Source organism: Callospermophilus lateralis, unplaced genomic scaffold (genome assembly GCF_048772815.1).
Source record: "Callospermophilus lateralis isolate mCalLat2 unplaced genomic scaffold, mCalLat2.hap1 Scaffold_86, whole genome shotgun sequence".
NCBI classification, from domain to species: domain Eukaryota; kingdom Metazoa; phylum Chordata; class Mammalia; order Rodentia; family Sciuridae; genus Callospermophilus; species Callospermophilus lateralis.
This window is the reverse complement of record NW_027516693.1, coordinates 3,301,325-3,323,447: the sequence shown is the minus strand read 5'-3', so window position 1 is coordinate 3,323,447 and position 22,123 is coordinate 3,301,325. Positions and strand designations below refer to the sequence as shown.

The 22,123-nt window shown below is 35.2% G+C and overlaps 1 protein-coding gene across 2 annotated transcripts; it reads left to right on the top strand.

Annotated features, from left to right (window-relative positions):
* Nucleotides 1–1,592: 1,592 nt before the first annotated feature.
* LOC143387831 (transport and Golgi organization protein 1 homolog) lies at nt 1,593–21,836 on the top strand. 2 transcript variants are annotated; one of them, XM_076841981.2, is made up of 24 exons: nt 1,593–1,703; nt 2,857–2,988; nt 5,184–5,205; nt 6,115–6,203; nt 6,444–6,521; nt 6,602–6,712; nt 7,920–7,991; nt 8,172–8,276; nt 8,919–9,041; nt 9,140–9,248; nt 10,285–10,340; nt 10,429–10,519; nt 10,691–10,829; nt 15,552–15,653; nt 16,478–16,538; nt 16,653–16,688; nt 16,765–16,832; nt 16,943–17,043; nt 17,227–17,364; nt 18,141–18,209; nt 18,313–18,389; nt 18,515–18,586; nt 19,995–20,157; nt 21,163–21,836. In XM_076841981.2, the coding sequence occupies exons 1-24, from the start codon at nt 1,593–1,595 to the stop codon at nt 21,474–21,476; spliced, it is 2,439 nt and encodes an 812-aa protein (XP_076698096.1). In that variant the 3' UTR covers nt 21,477–21,836. The 2 variants fall into 2 exon arrangements, with proteins under 2 accessions (XP_076698096.1, XP_076698097.1); XM_076841982.2 differs by lacking the exon at nt 18,515–18,586.
* The last annotated feature ends 287 nt before the right edge of the window (nt 21,837–22,123 follow it).

The window sequence follows — 22,123 nt, the reverse complement described above, 5'->3', positions numbered from 1 at the left end:
CCCACATTCTCTCACCTACTGAGTATGTTGTCAAACGTTTGGATCTTGCCAATGCAAGTGAGAAATGGTATCTTGGTGTGGTTTAATTTGTATTTTGTTCATTATGAGCTAAGCAGAACATGTTTCCATATGTTATAGCTATTTGCATTTCTTTTCCTGAGATCTGTTTATTTCTTCAGCCCATTTTTGTATAGGTTTGCTGGCCATTTTATTTATAATGTTCTTTATATTTCAGGAACATGATTCTTTGGACAATAATATGTTGCAAATATTTTTTCTCAGCTTGTCACTGTCAAACTGCATGGGTGTGTGTGTGTGTGTATGTGTGTGTGTGTGTGTGTGTAGCAGGTTTATATACAGCCAGGAAAGATTTTTTCAATGAGGCAGGTTTTGCCCACTCATAATACATAGAAAATTTTACCAAATATTTTATAGTACTTGTTTATTTTCTATTTTTACATTCAGGTTTCTTATCCATTTGTAGTTTATCTTTTGAATAATTAGAGAAAAATCCAATTTTATAATTTTCCATGTGGTATTTGCAAACGCTACTTATTAGAAAGTCTATTTTCCCCAGACTAACTTTTATTGTACCCCAAATGTCCAGTGCAGTTGGTTCTGTTTCTGGAGTCTCTATTCTGTCCCACAAACTCTATGTATTCTTGGGCTTGGACGAGGGTACATGATTTGATTATATAGTCTGCCCTCCCTGTACCCTTCATTGCTCTTCTTTTTCAGTGCTTTCCTGCTTATTCTTGTTCTTTTGAATTGACCATATTCAACTTGAGGACAGATTTTTAAAGATCCACATATGTTCATTCCCTCCCCAAGTTAAGCGTCCCCAGTTTCTTCAATTTTTAGCACGTGCTTTTTGGGCTATTCATGATTCTGTTCTTTCCCACAAGTCATGCAACCTTAAAATGTGGCATCCAGAAATGAAGCCACCGGCGTGGGGTGTTAATGACATGATTCCTTAGGGTAAGGCTTTTTAAAAAGAGTGTCATCCACAAGTGGATAAAGTCACATAGGACTGGAGTGAGTAGGGAAGGAAAGCCCAGTCCCAGCAGTAGTCCTTTTGAAGGGAGCAGGAGAAGCATCTCCTCTTCTGTCTGCACTTTTGGGTCAGGTACCTGGTGTCTCCACACGTTGAAAAAAGGGTTTTGTTCTGGGAGGGGCTGGGAGGCCTGACTTTCTCCTTTTTCCTAGTCTCTGCCTATAATCCCCTTCTGCTAGTTCCCTGGCTTCCTCCAGGGCCTTCTAAATTGCGGGTCCTCTTCCTAGTTCCTGGGACAGGTGAGCCTCTTTCCTCCTGGAATTCTTTCATTGCTCAGCTCTCCTCACGCTGTCCCCCCCCTCCCCCGGCTCCGCAGTTGGTTCTTCCCGCTCCCTCCCGCCCCTTGGCATCCTAGGTCTGCTGACTGCAGTCCGCCCAGCGGCTTCGTCTGCCGAAAGCGCCTGCGGTGGAGGAAGGCAAAGTTCACTCCCACTACCTGCCCACTGCGCTGGGTCCTCCCGAAGTAGGAAATGTTGAAAGAGAGGGTCCTGTGCTGTTCTGCAGGGAAGAGTCGCTTCCGCTCAGCTGTCCCTACACCATGGACTCAGTACCTGCCACTGTGCCTTCTGTCACTGCTTCCCCGGGGGATCCGGAGCTCCTGGGACCCCTGTCGGTGCTCTACGCAGCCCTCATAGCCAAGCTACTGGAGGTGACGGGTCCCATTCCCAGGGAGGGACCCCAATTCTGGCAGGCGGGTGGCTGAGTTCTGGCGGAGTGGGTGCACTGACTGTCGTGGCGTCGGAGAAATGGAGTGTGTCAGGCCCAAGGCAGGCAGGACATGACTGTATTGTTAAGCGAGGCCGGTGAGAGTGTACTTGAGCTTTCCCCACTTGCACTTTTATTTTTTTTTGATGGAATAGAGGTGACAACCTCATGTTATGTTTCGAAATGCAGCCAACAATCGAAACAGCTAAGGTTACTACAGGTCTTTTCCCTACAGAGACTGCTGGGGAATTGGGCCCAAATGACAGTTATCTCGAATTACGTATAGAGGACGGTGAAAACAGGGAAGGTAGGCAGGTGTTTAATGCACTGCCTTTGAGCAACCGTTTAAAATCAGGCTTTGAATTTTATAGAAGGATGTTAAATTCAGAGAAGTTTATCTAAGCCAGTTCTCAAGAGTGGTCTGAAATTACATGTCACTTATCTGTTTATATAAGAGTGGAATGGAAGTAAGATTTAAAATCTTATATGTATATCATCATTGTTTTTATTTGTTGCCATAAAATTAATTAGTTCTTTCATATATTTAAGTTTTTGCCTTAAATGAATTTTTTAAATTATAAAAACCAGGTTGTCTAAGAGAATAGAATGATCCAGAGGGATTCTAGCCAGGTGTTAGACAATGTGATGATATAGGGCCTGTTACAAACTGGAAATGTATGCTCAATTTAAAGTATTTAGATTCAGGCTGGGGTTGTGGTTCAGTGGTAGAGCGCTTGCCTAGAATGCATGAGGCACAGAGTTAGGGTTAGGGTTAGGTTTAGGGTTATGGTCAGGGTTAGGGTTAAGGTTAGGGGTTCGATCCTTAGCACCATATAAAAACAAAATAATGTGTCCACCTGAAACTAAAGATACATAAATAAATTTTTAAAAAAGTTTTTAGATTCATTATACTTGAAAACACTGCAAGTGAACAAAAAATATGAGACTGTCAGTATCCTCTCTCTTGAAGAAGCTATTGGAAAATATTGAGGAGGTGGATTTCTGATGAGGAGGTTGGTTTAGAATTGCCATGATTCTTTGTGACTGTTTTGTTATAAATTTAAGGTTTCCCATTTCTTCTAATTTTTCTGTTTCAGCTGTTTACTACATTGCCTGATGAGTATCAACCTGGACCTGATTTTTATGGACTACCATGGGAGCCTGTAGTTTTCACTGTTTTCTTTGGATTGGTATCCTTTGTCATTTTCTTTTGGAGAACTGTTCTTGTTGTGAGTAAATTAACTTACTTATACCTTAGCACATAAGCACAAGGATTATTTTATATAGTCACTGCCCCCCCCCCTTTTTTTCCTTTTCAGTTGCTAAAACACAAATTACTGGTGTAAGTCAAACTAACCTTATAAAATAATTTAGTGTGGGTGCAGTTGGTAAAACTGGTAATTCTTACAGCCATCCTGACCAGTAGTTTCATACGTATCAGAAGTCTTAAAAGTGGAATAAAAGATGGGATAGGTTAGATAAATATCCTTTTATGTAGCATATATGTCTAGTAATCTATATTAAAGAAATAACTATGCTTTGAAGATTTTGGTAATGTTTTTCAGTGGAACAGTGTGTTAGATTGAAGACTTAGCACAACATAATTCATTTAGGGGTTATTGTATGTTCGCTTAATGGAATAGTAGGCAGATTTATCTATTTCAAAGCTTTGAGGTACAGAAAATGCTCACAATTAAATGTGAAGTGGAAAAAAAAAGCAAAAACTAAGATTTAAATGTTGATGAACTGCGTGTTAATATAAACACATATAAACGGGGAAATGCTACAAAGAAATATAGTAAAATGAGAAAAAGGAGATGAGATAATTTTTCCAGTCTTTCATATATATTTTTCCCAGATTTTATGATTTGATCATATGTTCAGAAAATACCTTTTTATTTGGAAGTATAGATTATGTGTTGTCCAAAAATTCATTAAATGTTTTGTTCATTAAGTCTTTTTTTTCTGAGCAGAATTAGTCTATCTCTGTGTATGTGTGTACGTATATGTATAAGCGTATATATATACGCTTATACATACTTATGTTTGTACTGTAGGTCATTCTGTTTCATAGTTATTTAACATAATTGGAAGAAAATTATTTTAGGTAAATGGACTTTGCATATGAAAAGCCTAATAGTTAAAGAGGCCAAAAGCATTGGATACAAATCTTTTCAAATCTGAGTGTTCTTTTTCTGATTTCTTAATTATGTTAAGATAAGTTTCCTCTCCTTGTACAATTGAGTGTAAAATCTCTTAAAAGTATTCCCTTCTTAAATAGAAGAATCGTTTGCCTGTGAGGAATTTTCTAATCTCATTGAACTTTTTCTCAGCTAAAAGGAAAAAGGAAATAGAAGGATAAAGAGAAGGGAAAAACATGAAAACACTTTATTTTTCTCTCTTGTTTCTTTCATTTCAAGAACCCCGGTACCTGTTTCTCTTTTCACTAGGTTATGTGGGATCTGGTTCCTAGCTGTTGCTCCTCAGTTTCAGCATTTGACTTTGTAGCTTTAGTCTCTTCCTTAGATGACTGCTTTTATGCTACTTCCCATTTTCCTCTGTTGTCATTTTGAGTAAAAGGTTAGCAAGGCTATGACATTAAAGAAATGCCATTTCTTTCTGTATTGGAGTTTTCTGAATGCAATTTCCTATTACGAAGATCCCATGGATGATCCATGGACACATCTGAGTATCCCATCACCATTTATAACATTTGAAAGGACAAGTATATGCTAAGTTACGAAGAAATTTAGTGATGTTTTTTAACAATTTCTGCTTAGGTTTTATTATCAGGCAGTTTATTGCTGTCTTTAGGAAATGATTGGTTTTGTCCTTTCCAGAATATGTTAATTGTCATTTCTCTTGTTGCTTGTGCATTTTCTTCTAGCAGTCTTCCCTTTCAGATTTCTTGCTATATATTTAGTGGTGTGTAGAAATAAGATGATGTAGCCTCTTAGTTTCTAAATTCAGCCAATAGCCAAATTTAAATTGGAGTTCTAAGATGTTTTCTGGTGAGTGAAAGTGGCATATCTTAGTACAAAGATTATGCCTTTAATATTGTTTCCTCAGATTCCTTTTGAATAGTCATTGTTTCTAGACTTTATCCTGGTTATTTAGAATTCTCAAGTAAATGATTTTGAGTACACACACACACACACACACACACATACACACACATCTTTACTGTGAAATAAGGTACATATCTTAGTGTTTTTATGTCAGAGCCTATTTATGAAATATTACTACCAATTAAATTTAAAATGCTTGTTAACCTTTACTTATTTTTAATCCTATAAATTTATTATCCTGAACCAGAATGTTATTAAATTCTCACTTGGTTATGATTCTGACTGTTGTTTTAGGAATGCTGTTTCTATTGAGCAGATTTTTGACATCAAATTTAATCTTTTTTCCTCTCTTCTAGGTAAAAGATAGAGTATATCAAGGTAAATTTTTAGGTTTTTTAACTTGTATTGTATTGGTGTTTGATGTGTGTTTTATGTATGTTAGAAGTAGATACAGTGACTTTTAATGTCTATTACTTTTATACCTCCTGAAAATTTTACTATTCCTAGGTTGCTAGCATGGATAATAGAGTAGATGATGATGGTTCCAACTCTGAGATAGGAGATAAAGAGGAGGAACAAATTGTGGATAGGGAGATGATAAGTTTTAATTTGGGGCAGATTAACTTTGAATATTGATGTAATGCAGATGTATTACATTTAAAGAGTATTTCTATGCTAATGATTTAATCATGCATTAAGTAATTGAGTAGATAATTTAAAGAATGGTAATGTGAATCAGTATGCTTTCATTTCTGTTTTTCTTTGCAAAGAATTAAATGATTCCATTTTCTGAAAATAAAGTGTTTTGAGAAGGGAGGAATATCAAGCTACAACACTTTACTGTATTTCCCATCTGTGAAATAAGCTTAAATTGAAATATCATTTTGGATGGGAGGGGTACCTGGGATTGAACTCTGGGGCACTCTACTGAGCCACATCCCCAACCCCCTATATTTAGAGACCAAGTCTCACTTAGTTACTTAGTGTCTTGCTGTTGCTGAGGCTGGCTTTGAACTTGGGATCCTTCTAGCTCAGCCTCCTGAGCCACTGGGATTACAGGTGTGCACCACCGCGCCCAGCAAAATATCATTGTTCTTATATTTTTCTTAAATTTTAATAATTTTATACTCTTATTGCTAATAAGCATAGATTGCTTTTTAAAAGCATAATAGTTATGCTAAGAAGTATTTCCTCATAGTACCATATAACATGTCTTTGCTTTTAGTAGATTGAGTAATTGAATTTCATTTAGTGATTGTAATAATCTTGTGTATTTCACCCTTTTAGTCACTGAACAGCAAATTTCCCAAAAGATAATCAATTTCATGAAAGAAAATGAAGAACTGATAGAGAAAGTTTCAAAGTATGAAGAGAAGGTATAATTATTTTTTTGTTTCTTTCTCCCTTGGTTCTAGCTTGAATCATTTCTACCTGTTTTAATTTAAAAATTGTATTTTAAAATTTTTGTTTCATTATTTTCTACAAATCATCCAAATTCTAAGCAGTCATATGTATTAAGTACTGCTTTCTTCTGGAAAGGGTCACTTGTCTGGAAGTAACTTGTATAGTAGCACTATAATTTGTGTATCTTAATTCTGAATGCTTTATTTACATAGATGAAGGAATCAAAGAAACAGGTCCAAGAAACCATGAAACAAAATATGATTCTTTCTGATGAAGCAACTAAATATAAGGTAAAAATCCCTTCTTTGGGGGGAATTACATTCTAAACTCAAGTAAATGTAATGAGTAATCTTGACACCTTTTTTCCCAGGATAAAATAAAGCTTCTTGAAAAAGCTAAAGAATTTCTGGATGAGAGAGCTAAAAGTCTTCATGTTATGTTAGAATCTGAAAGAGTACAGAAAGCTAAGAATCATGACTTGGTAAGAGTTTTGCTGCTAAGTGTTGCTGTAATTTGGCTTTTGAAATATTTTGTAAAATTGGTTAAGTTGAACTTAGTCCAGCTGTTAACTAAAGTAAGATTAGGAGTCAAGGAAGTCGAACCCACTTCTGTGCCCATTTTGTGGAACTTTTAAGTACTGATACAACAAATTATTTTTATGGGCCTAGGAAATATTTTTATTCTCAACCTTGTATAATTTTTATATTGCTTTGCTCTGCCCTTGGAAACATGCAGATCAACTAAAAAACTATTGTCCAATTGAACAGTATTTGTTTACTTTTTACTTGAAAGAGTAATGAATTAATCAATTTTCTGTACTTAAAAAAATTTTACTTACATATTTCATTTTCAATTTTTATAAGTTTCTGTAATTACATAAAAGTTGCAAAAGATAGTAGAGAGTGTGTTCTGAAATATCCTACCCCCAAGTAAGCTTGATCACCTAGCTGAGGTAGTATTTATCAGATTTCTCCACTGTAAAAATTCTTTCCAATTCTTTTCATATTATATTCTTTGGAAGTTACCATGCACAGCCCACAGTTAAAGTATGAAGAGTTACGAGCTCAGGATGCAGCTCATGGTAGAGCACTTGCCTAGCATGCATGAGTGTCAGGATTCAATCCCAGGCATTGCAAACAAAGATTGCAGAGTTATGTCCACTTCCTTAAGGAGCAAATATATTTATAAATTTTTTGGAATTCTTCTGTATGTGAGATTAGTCTATTCTCCCTTAAATTTTATCATTTTTTACTTCAGATAAGAAAATTTTAAAAATGATCTTGGGAAATTTTTTTCTCTATCACTAGAAAAAAATTAGTAATTTGAACTGGTATATTTGAAACAGTAATTAATTAATTTTCTATGCTTTAAAACATTTTATTATTGCATTATGATTTTCTATACTTTGACCTTTTTTTCTGGTTATCTCATAAACAGTAAGGTTGTGGATGCCATGAAATATTTATGACTTCATTTTCCCTCATCTCTTTCAGTTCTTGATTTTTTGCTTAGTCCAAAGCTGGATCCCCTGCATTTACCTGAAATGTAATGGGATGGCTTGACAAATACTTTGTTGTGTTTATCTTTTTTAGTATATATATGTGTGTACACACACACACACACACACATATATGAGTATTTCTACTGAAATCCTAATGCATATTTTGTGTTCTGTTTTCACCTGGCAGATAATGGAAAATAAGAAATCTATAGAGAAGCTTAAAGATGTCATTTCAGTGAATACTTCTGAACTTTCAGAGGTAAAGCTGCCAACTCTTGCTAATGGGATATTAATACTACATCTTAGTTTTGTTGCGGACCAAAAATTTGAAGTGTGCTAAAATGTGCAAAAAATGAGAACTATATGATGTCTGGTTTGGGAAAGTATAACTTTGTTTTTTCTTTGGAATTAATTCACTAACTGTAGTGTTTTGAATTAGCTTCAAATTCTCCTTAATGAAGCTAAGCTTCGTGAAGAGAAGGTGAAGTTGAAATGCTGTCAGCTTCAGAAAGAAAATACCATGCTTAAGAAGACGAAAGAGCAGGTAAAGAAAATTTGATGTCATACATAATGTAAACTAGAGAAGTGAATATCATTATCTTGTATCTTTCTTGGATCTGTTTCTGAGGTAAGGAATATTCATGTAGGACCTTTTCTAGATATGCAAACTTTAAACATGCTCCCTAAATTGAGTGCATATATATGTTCTCCATCTGTTTTGGATTTTTGGATTATTGCTTTTCTTATCAAATGTCAATCAGTTATTAACATGCATAGCCTCAAAGAAACTTTTTAAACCAGAAAATTAAGTATGTTATGATCCTCTTTTGAGTAGTTACTGATTCACCGGCCAAGGGAAGATTACATGATAAGGAGTCTAAATTTAGGAAACAGTCATATGTGCCCAGCCATTCCTGCTGGAAGTAAATTATTTGAATTGGCAGCAATTTTCTGGGGAATGCAATAAACAGGGTCAACTTCCTGAGAGCTCTGATGTTCTTACTGCAGCTGTGAGAGTTGGGGCCACTCTGCCCTCTTCCTTAACCAAGGTCTCAACCTCCTCGATTGAGGCAGGCCACCAAGGAGTATGGTTCTCTATTTCTTTGTCTAAGTCTTGTAGTCCTGATGTATCCAGTGCAGAAACCCCTCCCTAACCCATAGGAATTCATGTGTTTTGACTTTTCAGTTGCAGCAGGAAATCAAAGACTGGAGTACATCACAAGCTGAGCTCAGTGAACAAATCAAATCATTTGAGAAGTCCCAGGAAGATTTACTTATAGCTCTTAATCACAAAGATGATACTATTAATGTAAGTTTATACTCCAAATACATGTTTCATCTCATGAATTCTCCTGAAATCTTCTGAATTAAAATCGAGAGTCTTCCAACCTTTTGCTTCTTTTCTAGGCTTTGACTAATTATATCACACAGTTGAATTGGTTACAATGTGAATCTGAATCTGAGGATCAAAATAGAGAAGATGAGTCAGGTGAATTAACCAATGGAGAGGTAGCAGGTAAGATCAGTCTCAGGGAGGTTGAATCCTTTTTTTGCTTTCCTGTGTTTAATTAAGTATTTATACAGATGCCACTTTTCAGCTGGTTGATTTTCTTCTTAAGCTTCAGGGTTGTAGACACATATCACTGGATCTATAGATATGTCTATTGCATTGGCAGAGGTGGGTTGCTGGGGTATAATGTAGCAATAGGCATGTGAAGAACACTGACTTTTTCTATCCCATTGAAAACTAGTAAGTACACTGCAGCTACAATAGTCACATCCTATACCTCTGAGTATTGAACATTGTACAGTAAGAGAAATTTGTTTCTTAACTTATGCAGATGATAGTTGATTTTGATACTCATCATCTCTCTGGCTCTGTGGTTTTAAGGTCCACAATCAGTCTTAAGAGTCCGGAGGTAGTTGGAACCATAAACTAAGGCTGTGAGAACAGAGGCTAGAGACTATCAGAAAGCTAGAGAGAGGGAGTGTAACAGTGTTTACTGATGAGGAAAATATTTCCAGATGTTTTCTCCCAAGTTGGATATTGCTTACATAGCAAGTATTTCAAACCACACCTGGTAGTAGATTCAGGGAGAAAATAGAGGATTTAATCTTTCTAAATAAGACACTTACTTGCCCAGGTGAAGATAGATCTGAGAGAGGAAGAAAAGCTTTTATCTTACAAGAATAGCATAGATAACATTTTAGTTGTGCAAACTAGAAATTCACCTTTTCTTTTGTTTTGTTTTTAAGACAGACACAGTACTTTTATTTATTTTTATGCTGAGGATCAAACTCAGTGCCTCACACATACTAGGTGAGCACTCTACCACTGAGCCACAACCCCAGCCTGAAATTCACCTCTCTCTCTTTTTTTTTTAAATCTAAGCTTGCAATTCTCTTAAAAGTCATTAGTCTAATCAGTTTAGTTATTTAATTGATTTTTTTTTCTTCTGGTGTTTGAACACAATCATTATTTAGTTTGGGGAAGTTAGGAGAATATAGAGTTAAAAGTAAGGAAAGAAAAAGCTAAAATCTTTTGTTTTTAGGTGATCGGAATGAGAAGATCAAAGATCAAATTAAGCAGATGATGGATCTCTCTCGGGTATAGTTCTTTGTAAGAGTCCCATAGTGCCTGTGAATTCTTCCTGTGCCTCACTTTTAAGAATACCTCTCTTTTCTGCAATTTTTAGACACAAACTACAATATCAGTAGTTGAAGAGGATCTAAAACTTTTACAACCTAAGCTAAGAGCCTCGATGTCCACAAAATGTAATCTAGAAGGTGGGTTCTTCTTGAGAAGAAATTGCCATGTTGGAAAGTCTTAAAATTTTATTGGAAAGATAAAGAATGGCTTCTTGCTTTTATGCTTCTTACTTTTCTTGGCACTACTCCCTCAAAAAAGTTCTTAAGTCCTTGTAAACATATAGAGATAAGCTGTTTTATCCTTTACAGACCAAATAAAGAAATTAGAAGGTGACTACAATTCACTACAGTCTTCTAAAGTTGTACTGGAAGAGGAATGCAAAACTCTAAGGCAGAAAGTGGAGATTTTAAAAGAACTCTACCAGAAAGATGTGATGGCACTACAAAAGTAAGATTTTCATTGTTTGTTATTGTTATCACTGTGTGAACTAATAGATAATTTTATCTTTTCTTAAGATTATTTACAATTTCTTCTAGTTGTAATAAGTAGAGACTTGTCTTTTTTCCTTTGTTTTTTGTTTCCTATAAGTTGCATTTTTCTTTCCATCGTCAGTCTTAAGAGTCCTTAGGTAGTTGGAACCATAAACTAAGGCTGTGAGGACATCGTAATCAATTGTCAAATTCATATGAAGGCAGGAAGTGGTAAAATGGTATTAACAGTCACTGATGTGGAAATACCTCTCAAAGTTCTAGACCCTTTCTATGATCCCCCTATTTATTTTAATTAACTTTCACTGTGATCAGTTATGTAATTCTAATGTTTTGAACTTGTATCTCTAACTCTGGACCTTTAAAAATACTGAGTGATTTGGAATGACATGTTTTAGTAGAATAAAAACTTCAAAAAGGAATAATATTTACTTATTGATGGTACAAGTTTTGGACTTGAATATCTCAGATGTTCACACAAAATGGAACTGTGGCAAGGACCTTAGGAGTTATGATTACAGAAGTACTTGTTTGTAGTATATATTTATATATTAATCTTCTTAGTGTGGAGCTAGTTATTTTTTGAAAGTTCATTTGAAGTTTTTAATCCACAAAAATACTTGAATTCTCTAAAAATAGGTTGTGTCAGATTTTATTTGTTTGCACCTGATTTTACTCTTTGGTATATATATATATATATATATCTTGTAAAGCAAAGACAGACCTTCTTACAGACCTAACTATTTTTAGGTATTTTGACTTCTGTTGCCTAATTAATGCATTAAATATTGAAACCTTTCCATTAACTTTTCTAAAATTCTGTGATCTCCAAGCGACCTTTTTCGAATCTCAAATTTTTGTTCAGGCCAGTTCTAAATTCCTGGCCTGTTTCAAAGAAACATTTCTCATTTTATCATTTTTTTTTAAAAGAACACTTGTTTTCTCTTTCCCTACTAGTAATCTGAATGACCTAAATGGCAACTAATTTTCTTTGTAATGCAGTTAAATTGTAGCACTATTTTTCTCAACTCCTCCAAAATTCATTCAGTCATCATCTGTGGTTTGTACTCTTTTTACTCATCCCTAGGTACTATGTTAGTTCATGCCTGTGTCATCTTTTCTGTTTCTAACCAGGATCATCTCTCTTCATTCTCCATTTTTTATATTTGTATATAACTTATTACAAATTCTTAGTTTTCTCTATAGCCGCTTGAGTGGACTTTCTAAAATATAAGTCTGTGCATGTCAATGTGTGCCTGTGGTATATGAAGAATTTGCTTTCTATTTGATGACCTGTTCTTTTTTTCTTCCTTGTATCTTTTTAATAGTTTAAATATTTTTAATTATTTTCCTCATCCCCTGTATAAGCTTGTTGTAATCATAAATTATAATGGAATTATAATTATATTATTATTATTATATTCATCTTCTCATAATTTAAAGGCCATGGTATATATTCTGGATTTAATAAAAACCTGACATAGATTAATAGGTTTATTATTTTTTTTATGGGCTTTAAGTAGCTCCTGAATCAGATAACTGTTGTGGCATTGTATGTTAGTACTTCTTATACTGTGAACTTCACAAGACATTCATTCAATTTATACACATATTTAAAGTTTCTATAGTTCTGCATTCTACACTGTTGGTTTCTTATTTGAAATTATTTTCATTCTATTTGAACATTGTCCTTTAATGATAGATTTGATTAGTGTATCAAAGGTAGTACAAGGATAAACAGATAATAGTATTTTATCCACTAAATATTGCTACCTTTATAATCTGTATTAGGTTGACATGAACTTCATGATTAGAGTTAAAACCAGTTTCCATTTTTAAAGGATCTTTCTTTTGGCTACTGAATTTTGACTGTTACTTAGTTTTAGCAATTTAAAAATATCCAATTAATTACCATCTGTTTTAATTTTTTTCTTTAAGGGTCCATTATCATTGTTGTTTGGTCTTATCCCTCCCGTAGTTTCTGTAGTCCTTTCTCTGTTTTTATAACAGTTGTATTGGGAAGTGCCTATGTGTAGTTTCCCCACCCCACCCACTTTTCCTCTTGCAGTTATGTTGCTTGGGACCTTTAAACACTTCTTGAATTTTCGAGTCTTTTTCTAAATGTTGATTTTACCTCATTCTCTCTTCTGATTATAATAATGCATATTAGAATTTGATTTCCCCTGCCTCCTACATTCTGGATTTACTTCTTCTGGATATTTTCTTCTGACCTGTCTTAAAAGCGCTAGGATTTATTTTACTTCCCAAATCTGCTGCTAAAATCATTCATTGAGTTTAGGATTTTAAAAAATTCAGGGTTTAAAATATTATTTTATTTGTAGATGGACACAATATTTTATTTTTTATAGGATTTTTTTAAGAGAGAGAGAAAGAGAATTTAAAATTTATTTTTTAGTTTTTCTCAGACACAACATCTTTGTTTGCATGGGGAGCTGAGGATTGAACCCGGGCCGCACACATGCCAGGCGAGCACGCTACCGCTTGAGCCACATCCCCAGCCCGACACAATATTTTATTTATTTTATGTGGTGTTGAGGACTGATCCCAGTGCCCCACACATCTGGGGCTCGTGCTTCACCACTGAGCCACAACCCCAGGCCTATTTCAGTACTCCAGCTCAAACCCAGGACCTTGAGCCATGTGCTCTACTATTGAGCTACCTCCCCAGATGCCTTGCTCTTTCTCATAAGGGACTAGGGTCTTACTGCTTTCCAAGCTATCTTTAATCTCATAATTCTGCCTCTGCCTCCTGAGTATCTTTGACTGTAGGTAGGTCACCACACCCAACTATTTCTTGGTTTTATAGATTCTAATCCTTTGACAAAATTCGTAATCTTTTTTTTTTCCTCTTTTGTGGTGCTGGTGTTTGAACTCAGAGCCTTGTGCGTGCAAGGCAGCACTTTACCAACTAAACTATGTTCCCAGCTCTGAAATTCATAATCTTGACTTTACTTTTTTGACTATATAAAGCACAGTGATTTTAAAACATGTGCAGATAACCCCATTCGGTGGTTTCCGTTTCTGTGGGATTTTTTCTCACAGAATTTTGTCTTATGGAGTGCCTGGTCAGTTTTGATTGGCCAACATTGTTGTGATAATTATAGATGAAATTTGCGGACTAAGACGAAGTTATCTTCTTATAGAAAAGTGTTGAGGTTACTTGAGTAAGATTTTCACTTTAAACTTAGTCAGCAATTAAGATAATTCAAAAATGACTTGTCTTTTCAATGTTTCAGTATTGTTCCTTTTAGATTTTTTGCCTGTTCATCACTTAAGTGTGCAGTACTTTCTAATCTAAACTCAAAGGCTAGGGCTTTTATTAAGGGTCCCTTTATTGGTAGCCTCTTTTTTCCTCTAAGCCCAGGAATTTAATGAAGGCTTGGTTCAGACTCATATCTTTGTGTTATCTTCAATAGGAGAAAAGTACCTTAAAGTGCCAGCCTTACTTGTAATTCTGAGATTCCTTTTTCTAATGGATCTTGGCCACATACATATATCTTCACTGACTTTTTAGCTTGGATCCCTTCAAACACAATTTTATATTCTTATAAAGATGTTTTGATTGTTCTTAGTGCTCTCAGACTAACTCTTTGATAATTGGAAACAAAATTCTCTCTTTTCTTCAAGATTCAGTTTTCTCCATATTCCTTCTTAAGCCAGTGGGGAAAATTATTATATTCCTTTAGGCACCATTTATACCTGAAACAGTGAGCTCTTTTATTCTTTAGCATCTTACAAGGTAACTAGTATATTATAGCCACTCATAAAATACTTGCTGAAGAATTAAATGAGAAGCTATATAAGAATATATAATCCCCTTTTTCTATTTGGTATCAGTAATCCTTTTTTACTGTAGTTCTTCTGATTTATGGAAAATTAAGTTTCAAGTTAATTATCTTTTGAATTGAAACTATGGCTAAAGTAGTACAAGGATAGCAGAAAATAGTATTTTTTAAAACATTAAATGTGGCTACCTTTGTGTCAGTAGATGAACATGTTGAGTTTCATGATCAGAGTTAAAACTTGTCAGTAGATAATACTCTGATAGTGGGTCAGTTTGGCTTCTTTTTCTGGTTGATAGACATTATCAAAACTCAGATTTGTCATTTTGCTTAATTTACAATTCTTTTGAAATAGATATCTAAAGTGTGAAAAATGTTCTGTGGTTAATTGCATAGCTAAAAGACATATTCTAGAAGATTTTTTCTTTGACTGACTATATCTTTATTATGGTACCAGTCTTGGATTGAGAAAAGAGTTCCTCCATGACAAAGATATACTTAGTGTCCTACCCATGGCAGAAACGAGAAAAGAATTATCCCTTGCTTTATCCTAATATGTTTAATTATGTTAGGTTGATCAGTCCTGATCTTCCACATTGAAGTAAATCCTGATCTTCCATATTGAAGTAAAGTGAGTTTTTATTATCTTACACACAGGAGACTTGCCCTTGGGGCACATGTTGTTTTCACATTTATTTTATTTACTGGTAAGTTGAGAATTAAGAGGAGAAGTTAGAAAATGTAAGTGATTTGCCAGAGTTTGATTTATGAAATTGCAGGTTTGAATTCCTATTTTATGTGCCTAAGCATTTTATAGAATTGTGGGAAGTGATATTCACAAAGAGAAACTTTTGATTTGATAACTGGCTTTATTTTAGGAAACTGATTCAAGAAGAATGTGAGAGACTAGAAAAAGAGCAGCAGCTGTCAGCTGCAGATGAAAAGGTGGTTTCCGCTGTACAGGAAGTTAAAAATTACAAGTGAGTTCAGTTTCTAAAGGAGGGTGTCAATGTCTAATGAATTAGTGTTAGCTTTCTTTTTAATCTTTTTTTTTACATTATGTAGATAGAAGAAAATAGCATGGAAGTATAAATAACGAGAGGATATGAACACATTCAATTCACACAGGAGAAAAAATAAATTTCAACTTAACAAATGAAAAATGTTAACAAAAATTTACTTGTACCCAATGGGCAAGACCATAGGGAACTTGGTCAATGCAAACAGTTCTGGGGGTTTTGTATGTTGTAGTAATTCTTTAAGAAATCAGTTTGCTGTGTGTTATATCAAGACCCACAAAAGTGTGGCATTTGATAGACCTTGGAAATCTTCTATGGATATAATTTGAAAAAAAGAAAAAAACTTTTAAGGACGAAGATATTTCTAGCAGAATTACTTGAGAACACACTGATGAACAGTTAAGGAATTAAATGATAAAAAAGTTATTAGTATTAGGTTTTTATTTTATTTATTTATTTATTTATTTTTGGTGCTTTACTACTAAGCTACATCCTTAGACCTTTTTTTTTTACCTTGAGACAGGGTCTCAGTTGCATAGGTTCCCACTTAATTGCTGAGACTGACCTCGACCTTGTGATCCTCCTGTCTCAGCTTCCCAATCATTGGGATTACTGGCATGTGGCATTGCACCTGGCCTGTAGTATTAGTTTTGATCACACTGGATTCATATAACTAGAGAAATGTTTTTCTTATGTATGATAAAAGTCTTTAAAAGTATAGCTGATGGAATAAAGGGAAAATGGTTAGAATGTTTCAAATTTTATTCAATTGTTGTAATTTTTAGGCGGAGAATTGAAGAGATGGAAGAAGAATTACAGAAAACCAAGTGCTCATTTAAAAACCAGGTAGTAATTAATACTGTCCTGTAGTTGTAGAATTCTTTGATATCTAATACAGACAATTATAGGCTATTATAATGAGTCCCTAAAAACATTTTCTTAATGTGTTGTCTTTTTCAGATTGCCCTGCATGAGAAGAAAGCTCATGATAATTGGGTAAGATTTTTCCCCCCTTTTCTTTATTTTTTGCATAGCCTACCGCAACTGAATTTGAATATCTTCTCTTTAATAGCTCAAAGCTCGTTCTGCAGAAAGAGCTATAGCTGAAGAGAAAAGGGAAGCTGCTAATTTGAGACAGAAGTATGTGATTTTTGTATCTTACTGTATGTTTTATAGTGTTTTAAGGTTATGCTAGGTATTATCTATGATTGCTGTTTCATAATTCAGCCCATTCTTTCTCAATATTCAAGACTACTGGAAATGACCCAAAAGATGGCAATGCAGCAATATGAACCTGTGATTGTAAAACCAATGCCGGGGAGACCAAATTTACAAAATCCTCCTGGGAGAGGTAGGGGGCACTTTGTAAAAGGAGCTATTTTATTTCTTGGTGCAGAATGTATGTAAATTACTTTTTATTTCTGTGTGTAATGGTTATGAAATAATCTAAATGATTTGCTAAAGCGGGAGGTGTGGGGCTTGGTGTCAGGGAGAAGGCTGCCTTAAAGTAGTAACACGGCATTGTTATCTTTAGGTCCACTGAGCCGTAATGGCTTTTTTGGTCCATGCCCCTTGAGTGGTGGAGAATGTTCCCCTCCACTGACAGCAGAGCCAGCTGGGAGACCTCCTTCTGCTACTCTTAATCAAAGAGATATGCCTAGAAATGGATTTGGTGAGCATTCACATGTTGCTTTATAGTAAACTGTTTCAAGGTTTTGGTGTTTTTTTTCCCTTTTGAATATTCTAATGAAAACATAGAATTTGGGCCTGTACAATATATAGAAGATAATTTCTTACTTTATCTTAGTGAATGTTTTCTGTAAAATCTGTTCTAGAATAGAAAACATTTTTTTTTCCTGGAGGTCCCTGTATTGTTTTTTTCTTTTAAATTTTACACTGTGAAGTGTAAACCTTTATCTTTAAATTAAATCTCTATGGTGTTCCTTTCCCAAATATTATAAAAGTAGCCTTAAACTTTATGTGGCATACATATTTCCAATATGAAATACTGAGTCTTATTTCCAATTCTAAATAGGACTGTAGTCTTGGTAAGATTGGAAGTCAGGTTATACAGACTAAAGAAAAGCCAACCTACACATACTTCAAGTCTATAGCTTAAAGTTTAGGACCAGTATGTATTAATTTGCTGTTCTATCAACCCAAGGCAGTTCTTTATTTTACTTAAGTCTCTTTATAAATTGTGATTTACGTATTAGGCAACCCATTTTAAAAAAAAAATATTTTTAATTGTAGATGGTGTGGTGCTGAGGATCAAACCCAGTGCCTCACGCATGCTGGGCAAACACTCTACAACTGAGCTACAACACCAACCCCTGGGCAACCCATTTTTAATGTTGCTTTCTAGTTATTGTTGAACCCTGACCTGTCCACCAGTGGTATATTTCTTCTGAAAAATACATACAAGGGCTCTGATCTTTCTTTCCCAAGGGTCAATGGATGGACCTTTACCTCGTACTCAATGGTCTTCTGAGGCATCTGGGAAACCCGTTGCCTCTGGTAAAGAGACCAAGTAATTTCAAAGAATCTGTAATTGTGGATGCAGGCTTTTTATTCTTTTCATGTTAGCATAAATCTGAATCCATTCTTTGATCTCTAACAGACCCAGGATGTGGTCCAGCTCACATGAACAGCAGCTCCAGAAGTTCTTCTCCAGCTAAGGTGACGGATGAGGGCAAGGTAAGTTCTGTAGTTACTGTGAATCACGTGGTCGTGCAGGAACATGTAGCTTTCCTACAGTTCTTGCTCTTTGCTTTATCCTTCTTTGTGTTCTATTTGTACTGTCCCATTTGTTTTTTAAAAAGCAAACTGTTCCCCAAGAACCTGAGACCCCCTCAGTTTCTACTATTACTTCTTTGACTGAGCATCCAGTTGGAGTAAGTACTTAGAGGTTGAGAACTGAATTGGGTTTTATTCTGTGCATTTCTGGGAAGGATATTCAGAGCATGACACTGATCTTGTTTGCTTTAAACTGCATGCAATATTGAGCTTACTTTTCTCCTTAACTTGGAAATGTGGCTTAAGTGTGTACAACTATAATGAACTACAGAATGTGAAAAGTTATCACTCTAACTTTATATGGTGTTTTGTGTTGAATGTTCTAAGGCAAAGTAAATTCATTATAAATTATATAATTCATCATTTTTATTTTTGTTTGGAAGAATGCTATTTAAGAATTCCTCCATTTGTGCAAACCCTACTTTGAGTGATTTGAATTAGATTGGTATCAGATTTTCTAAAAGTGAAATACTGTTTCATTGCAACAATGATAATCTGAAATGACCTCTTGAGCCAGTCCCAAGCAATGGTCTCATTTGTTCACATAAGTGCATTCTCTTGTAACTGTGTTGCTATTATATCTGGTAGGTCTTCTGCAGCTCTATAATAAAATAAATTTTTAATTGTTTAGTTTCAAACCCACTACTCATAGGAAATGATAAATCAATATCTCAAATGGTGTACAGTAAATGAAAGTAAATATTAAAGCCTTGTCTTCCTAATTTGTGTATATAGCATTGTGTTGGAGAATACTTCTCAAGTTCCAGTGTATACATATTCCAGGAATATACATCTCTGGAGCAATCTAAGGGCAGCTTAGATAAGACCCCCAAACCCCTTTGTAGTAGAAGATTTAAAAGAGAGCAAAGACCCGTTGTTAGAGAGGAGTAGAGGTGGGGAAAGCATGGCTTGGAGGCAAACCTGGGATTGAGACCCTTTAATATGCAGTGTGGCCTTCAACAAATTATGATAATCCATTTGCTTTTGTTCCCTCTTATTTAAAACAAGGAGACAGTCTACTTAAAGATCTCAGAGGTTGAATAATATACGAAAGACTTACTGAAGATACTCTGAATAGTAGCTCTTATTATGTGGGTAGAGAATGGATTTTTCATTTTATTCTGTTCTTTCTTAATATGGAAGTAATGAGCTATTGTGATGAAAGGGAAGTGATGGGGGGGGACTCCCTTTGAAATAGGTTGTAGTGAATACAGCATGACATACTGGTCAGAAATCACCTCTGTTAATAACCTCTGCCAGTCCTCTTGCCTTTCCCTTTCCTGTGCAGATATAATCAGTAACAAACTGCTCCCTCTTGTGGAATCCTTCTAACTTCTGTAAGCTGTCAGTGGGAATACACAGGAGGGGTGGGTAGAGTTTTGTTGCACTGATGGTGTTCTCTGGACAGGTGCCTGTTTTGGGTTTTAGCTTTTATCGGTGTTGGTACTTTGTCTTAATACATAGGAATTTTAAAACTTTTAACTTCTTTAAAATCTTAAATTGCAGGTTAATATGGCTATGAAAGGGCCCCCTCCTTTCTCAGGGGTACCCTTCATGGGCCCCCCTATGGGACCTCCGATGGGACGGCCTCCACCACCTCCCTTTTGGTATGGACCACCATTTCAGCTCGGTGGGCCTTTTGGGCCTCGGCCAATTCCTACACCATTTGGTATGATGATCTGAACAGTAGTGATTGACTTATAAATCACATTCATCTTTCATTTCTATTGCTTGCTAAAACAGTTGGTTGCTATCTCAGGTCTTAACAATGAAAGGATACAGCTGAGTACATTTTAACTTTTCCTCCAGTTTTCTGGGACATATGGGACACTACATAATCTTATACTGAGATAGGCAATAGCTATCTCATAGACAAGGATAAGGGGCTATATAGAGAAAAGCCAGAAATATTACTTCTGCAGATGTTTGTTGAAAATATGTTGATATGCACTGCAATAGATGGAAAGGTGAATGAGACACATGCCATAACTTAAAATTTTGTCACAGATATGAAAATCCTATAGCATAAAGTTTGTAATCACCCATAATGGATGCATAAGCAGTAGGTTATAGAATATAGAAAAGGAAAAGTCAAACCCTCCTTACCTTGAGAAAAGTCAGAAGGAAGTGTTAAAGAGGAGGATTTAACAGTGACCTAATAAATGTTGCTGATTTAATTAGGTGGCTGTGGAAGGCCTTTTCCAGGAGGGCATGCACCTTGATTCTGATGGCATGTGTAAAGTCCATGCTGAAATACTTCATGAATTTTTAATGGATACAGTCATAAATAGTAAGATTTCCTTTTATCAAAATTTGATGTAGTAAAGTTCTTATTTCATAATTATCATCTTGTCATGGTAATATAGTACTTCCAAATATAAATGGAGCTCTTGTGAGATAGAAATAATTCTGCAATTATATAGTAGGGAAAGAAAAAAGATAAGCGTGGAGCTAGGTAGAGCCATGTTTAAATCCTTAATATGTGGCTTCATGGCTGGTTGGCCAGGCTATAACCTAAACTTGTTCCATTTCAGTTTGCCTCATCTGGCAAGTCAGGATGTTCACCAGTTGATGTTCTAGGCTTGGGAGAAATTAAAGACTATATTAACATACTTGAAATCACCCAAGTTCAGAAATTTCTGGGTATTTACATAACTTCCTTTTTATTTTCCAGGTCCTGGTATGCATCCACCAATAGGCTTCAGAGAATATGCACCAGGTGTTCCACCTGGACAACGGGATTTGCCTTTTGACCCTCGTGATTTTTTTCCAGGACCTGAACCATTTAGACCTTTAGGCTCATTTGGCCCAAGAGAGTACTTCATTCCTGGTGCCCCATTACCACTTCCAACTCATGGTCCCCAAGACTATGGGCCACCACCTGCTGCAAAAGACTTAATGTCTTCAGGCTTTAAAGATGAACCTCCACCTACACCCGATTCTCAGAGTAGTGAGGGCTGTTCACAGGCCTTAAAACAGGGCCCATAAAATTAACCTCTGACACTTAGTCAGAAAGTGGACTATGAACTATTCATTGTGTTGAAGGATTATTGGCTTCAAAATATAAAAGTTTATTTTAAATGGTTTATGTTTTTAGAATGAAGCTGCCTTGGCGCAGTATACATTTGGAGCCAAAATATTTTCCCCCTAAATATCCCCCACTTAAACTAGAGTATCCTTCCAACTTTAAAATGTGCAATAAGGAATACCTTTGTTTTAGTTAATGTAGCATATACAATTGCTAAATGATTTAGAATGTCATAATTATGGACATTTCCTGTGGAAATGCTTTAAGAACATGTATTTCCATTATCCTATTTTTAGTGTATTCCAGTTGATAACAGAGAAATGGTGTTATGTAAGCTTGATTTTTCTCTTTAAATATCTGGTCACAGAGACTGTTACGCTAAAAATGTTTACTCAAAGATCATAAACTTCATTTTCCTTCTTGCTGAAGTTCTTTGTTGTAATAGTTCATAAAAAAATTGTTTATTAATATTTCCCAAGTGTCTGTTGATTCATTGGATCGTCATGAGTCTTTGTGCCTTTGGGGAAGCATGTAAACTCACTCTCAGAACTGAAGATGGTGACTTGGCAGCATATTTACTGTTGCTCACTGTTAAGGAGGCTGGACC

What these genes read in the sequence shown, in the direction of transcription:
- LOC143387831 (XM_076841981.2), top strand. Translation starts at nt 1,593, where the DNA reads ATGGACTCAGTACCTGCCACTGTGCCTTCTGTCACTGCTTCCCCGGGG. An exon ending in TCATAGCCAAGCTACTGGAG is followed by an intron (nt 1,704 to 2,856) that starts GTGACGGGTCCC and finishes TTTCTGTTTCAG; the next exon opens with CTGTTTACTACATTGCCTGA. An exon ending in AGTGCTCATTTAAAAACCAG is followed by an intron (nt 16,539 to 16,652) that starts GTAGTAATTAAT and finishes TGTCTTTTTCAG; the next exon opens with ATTGCCCTGCATGAGAAGAA.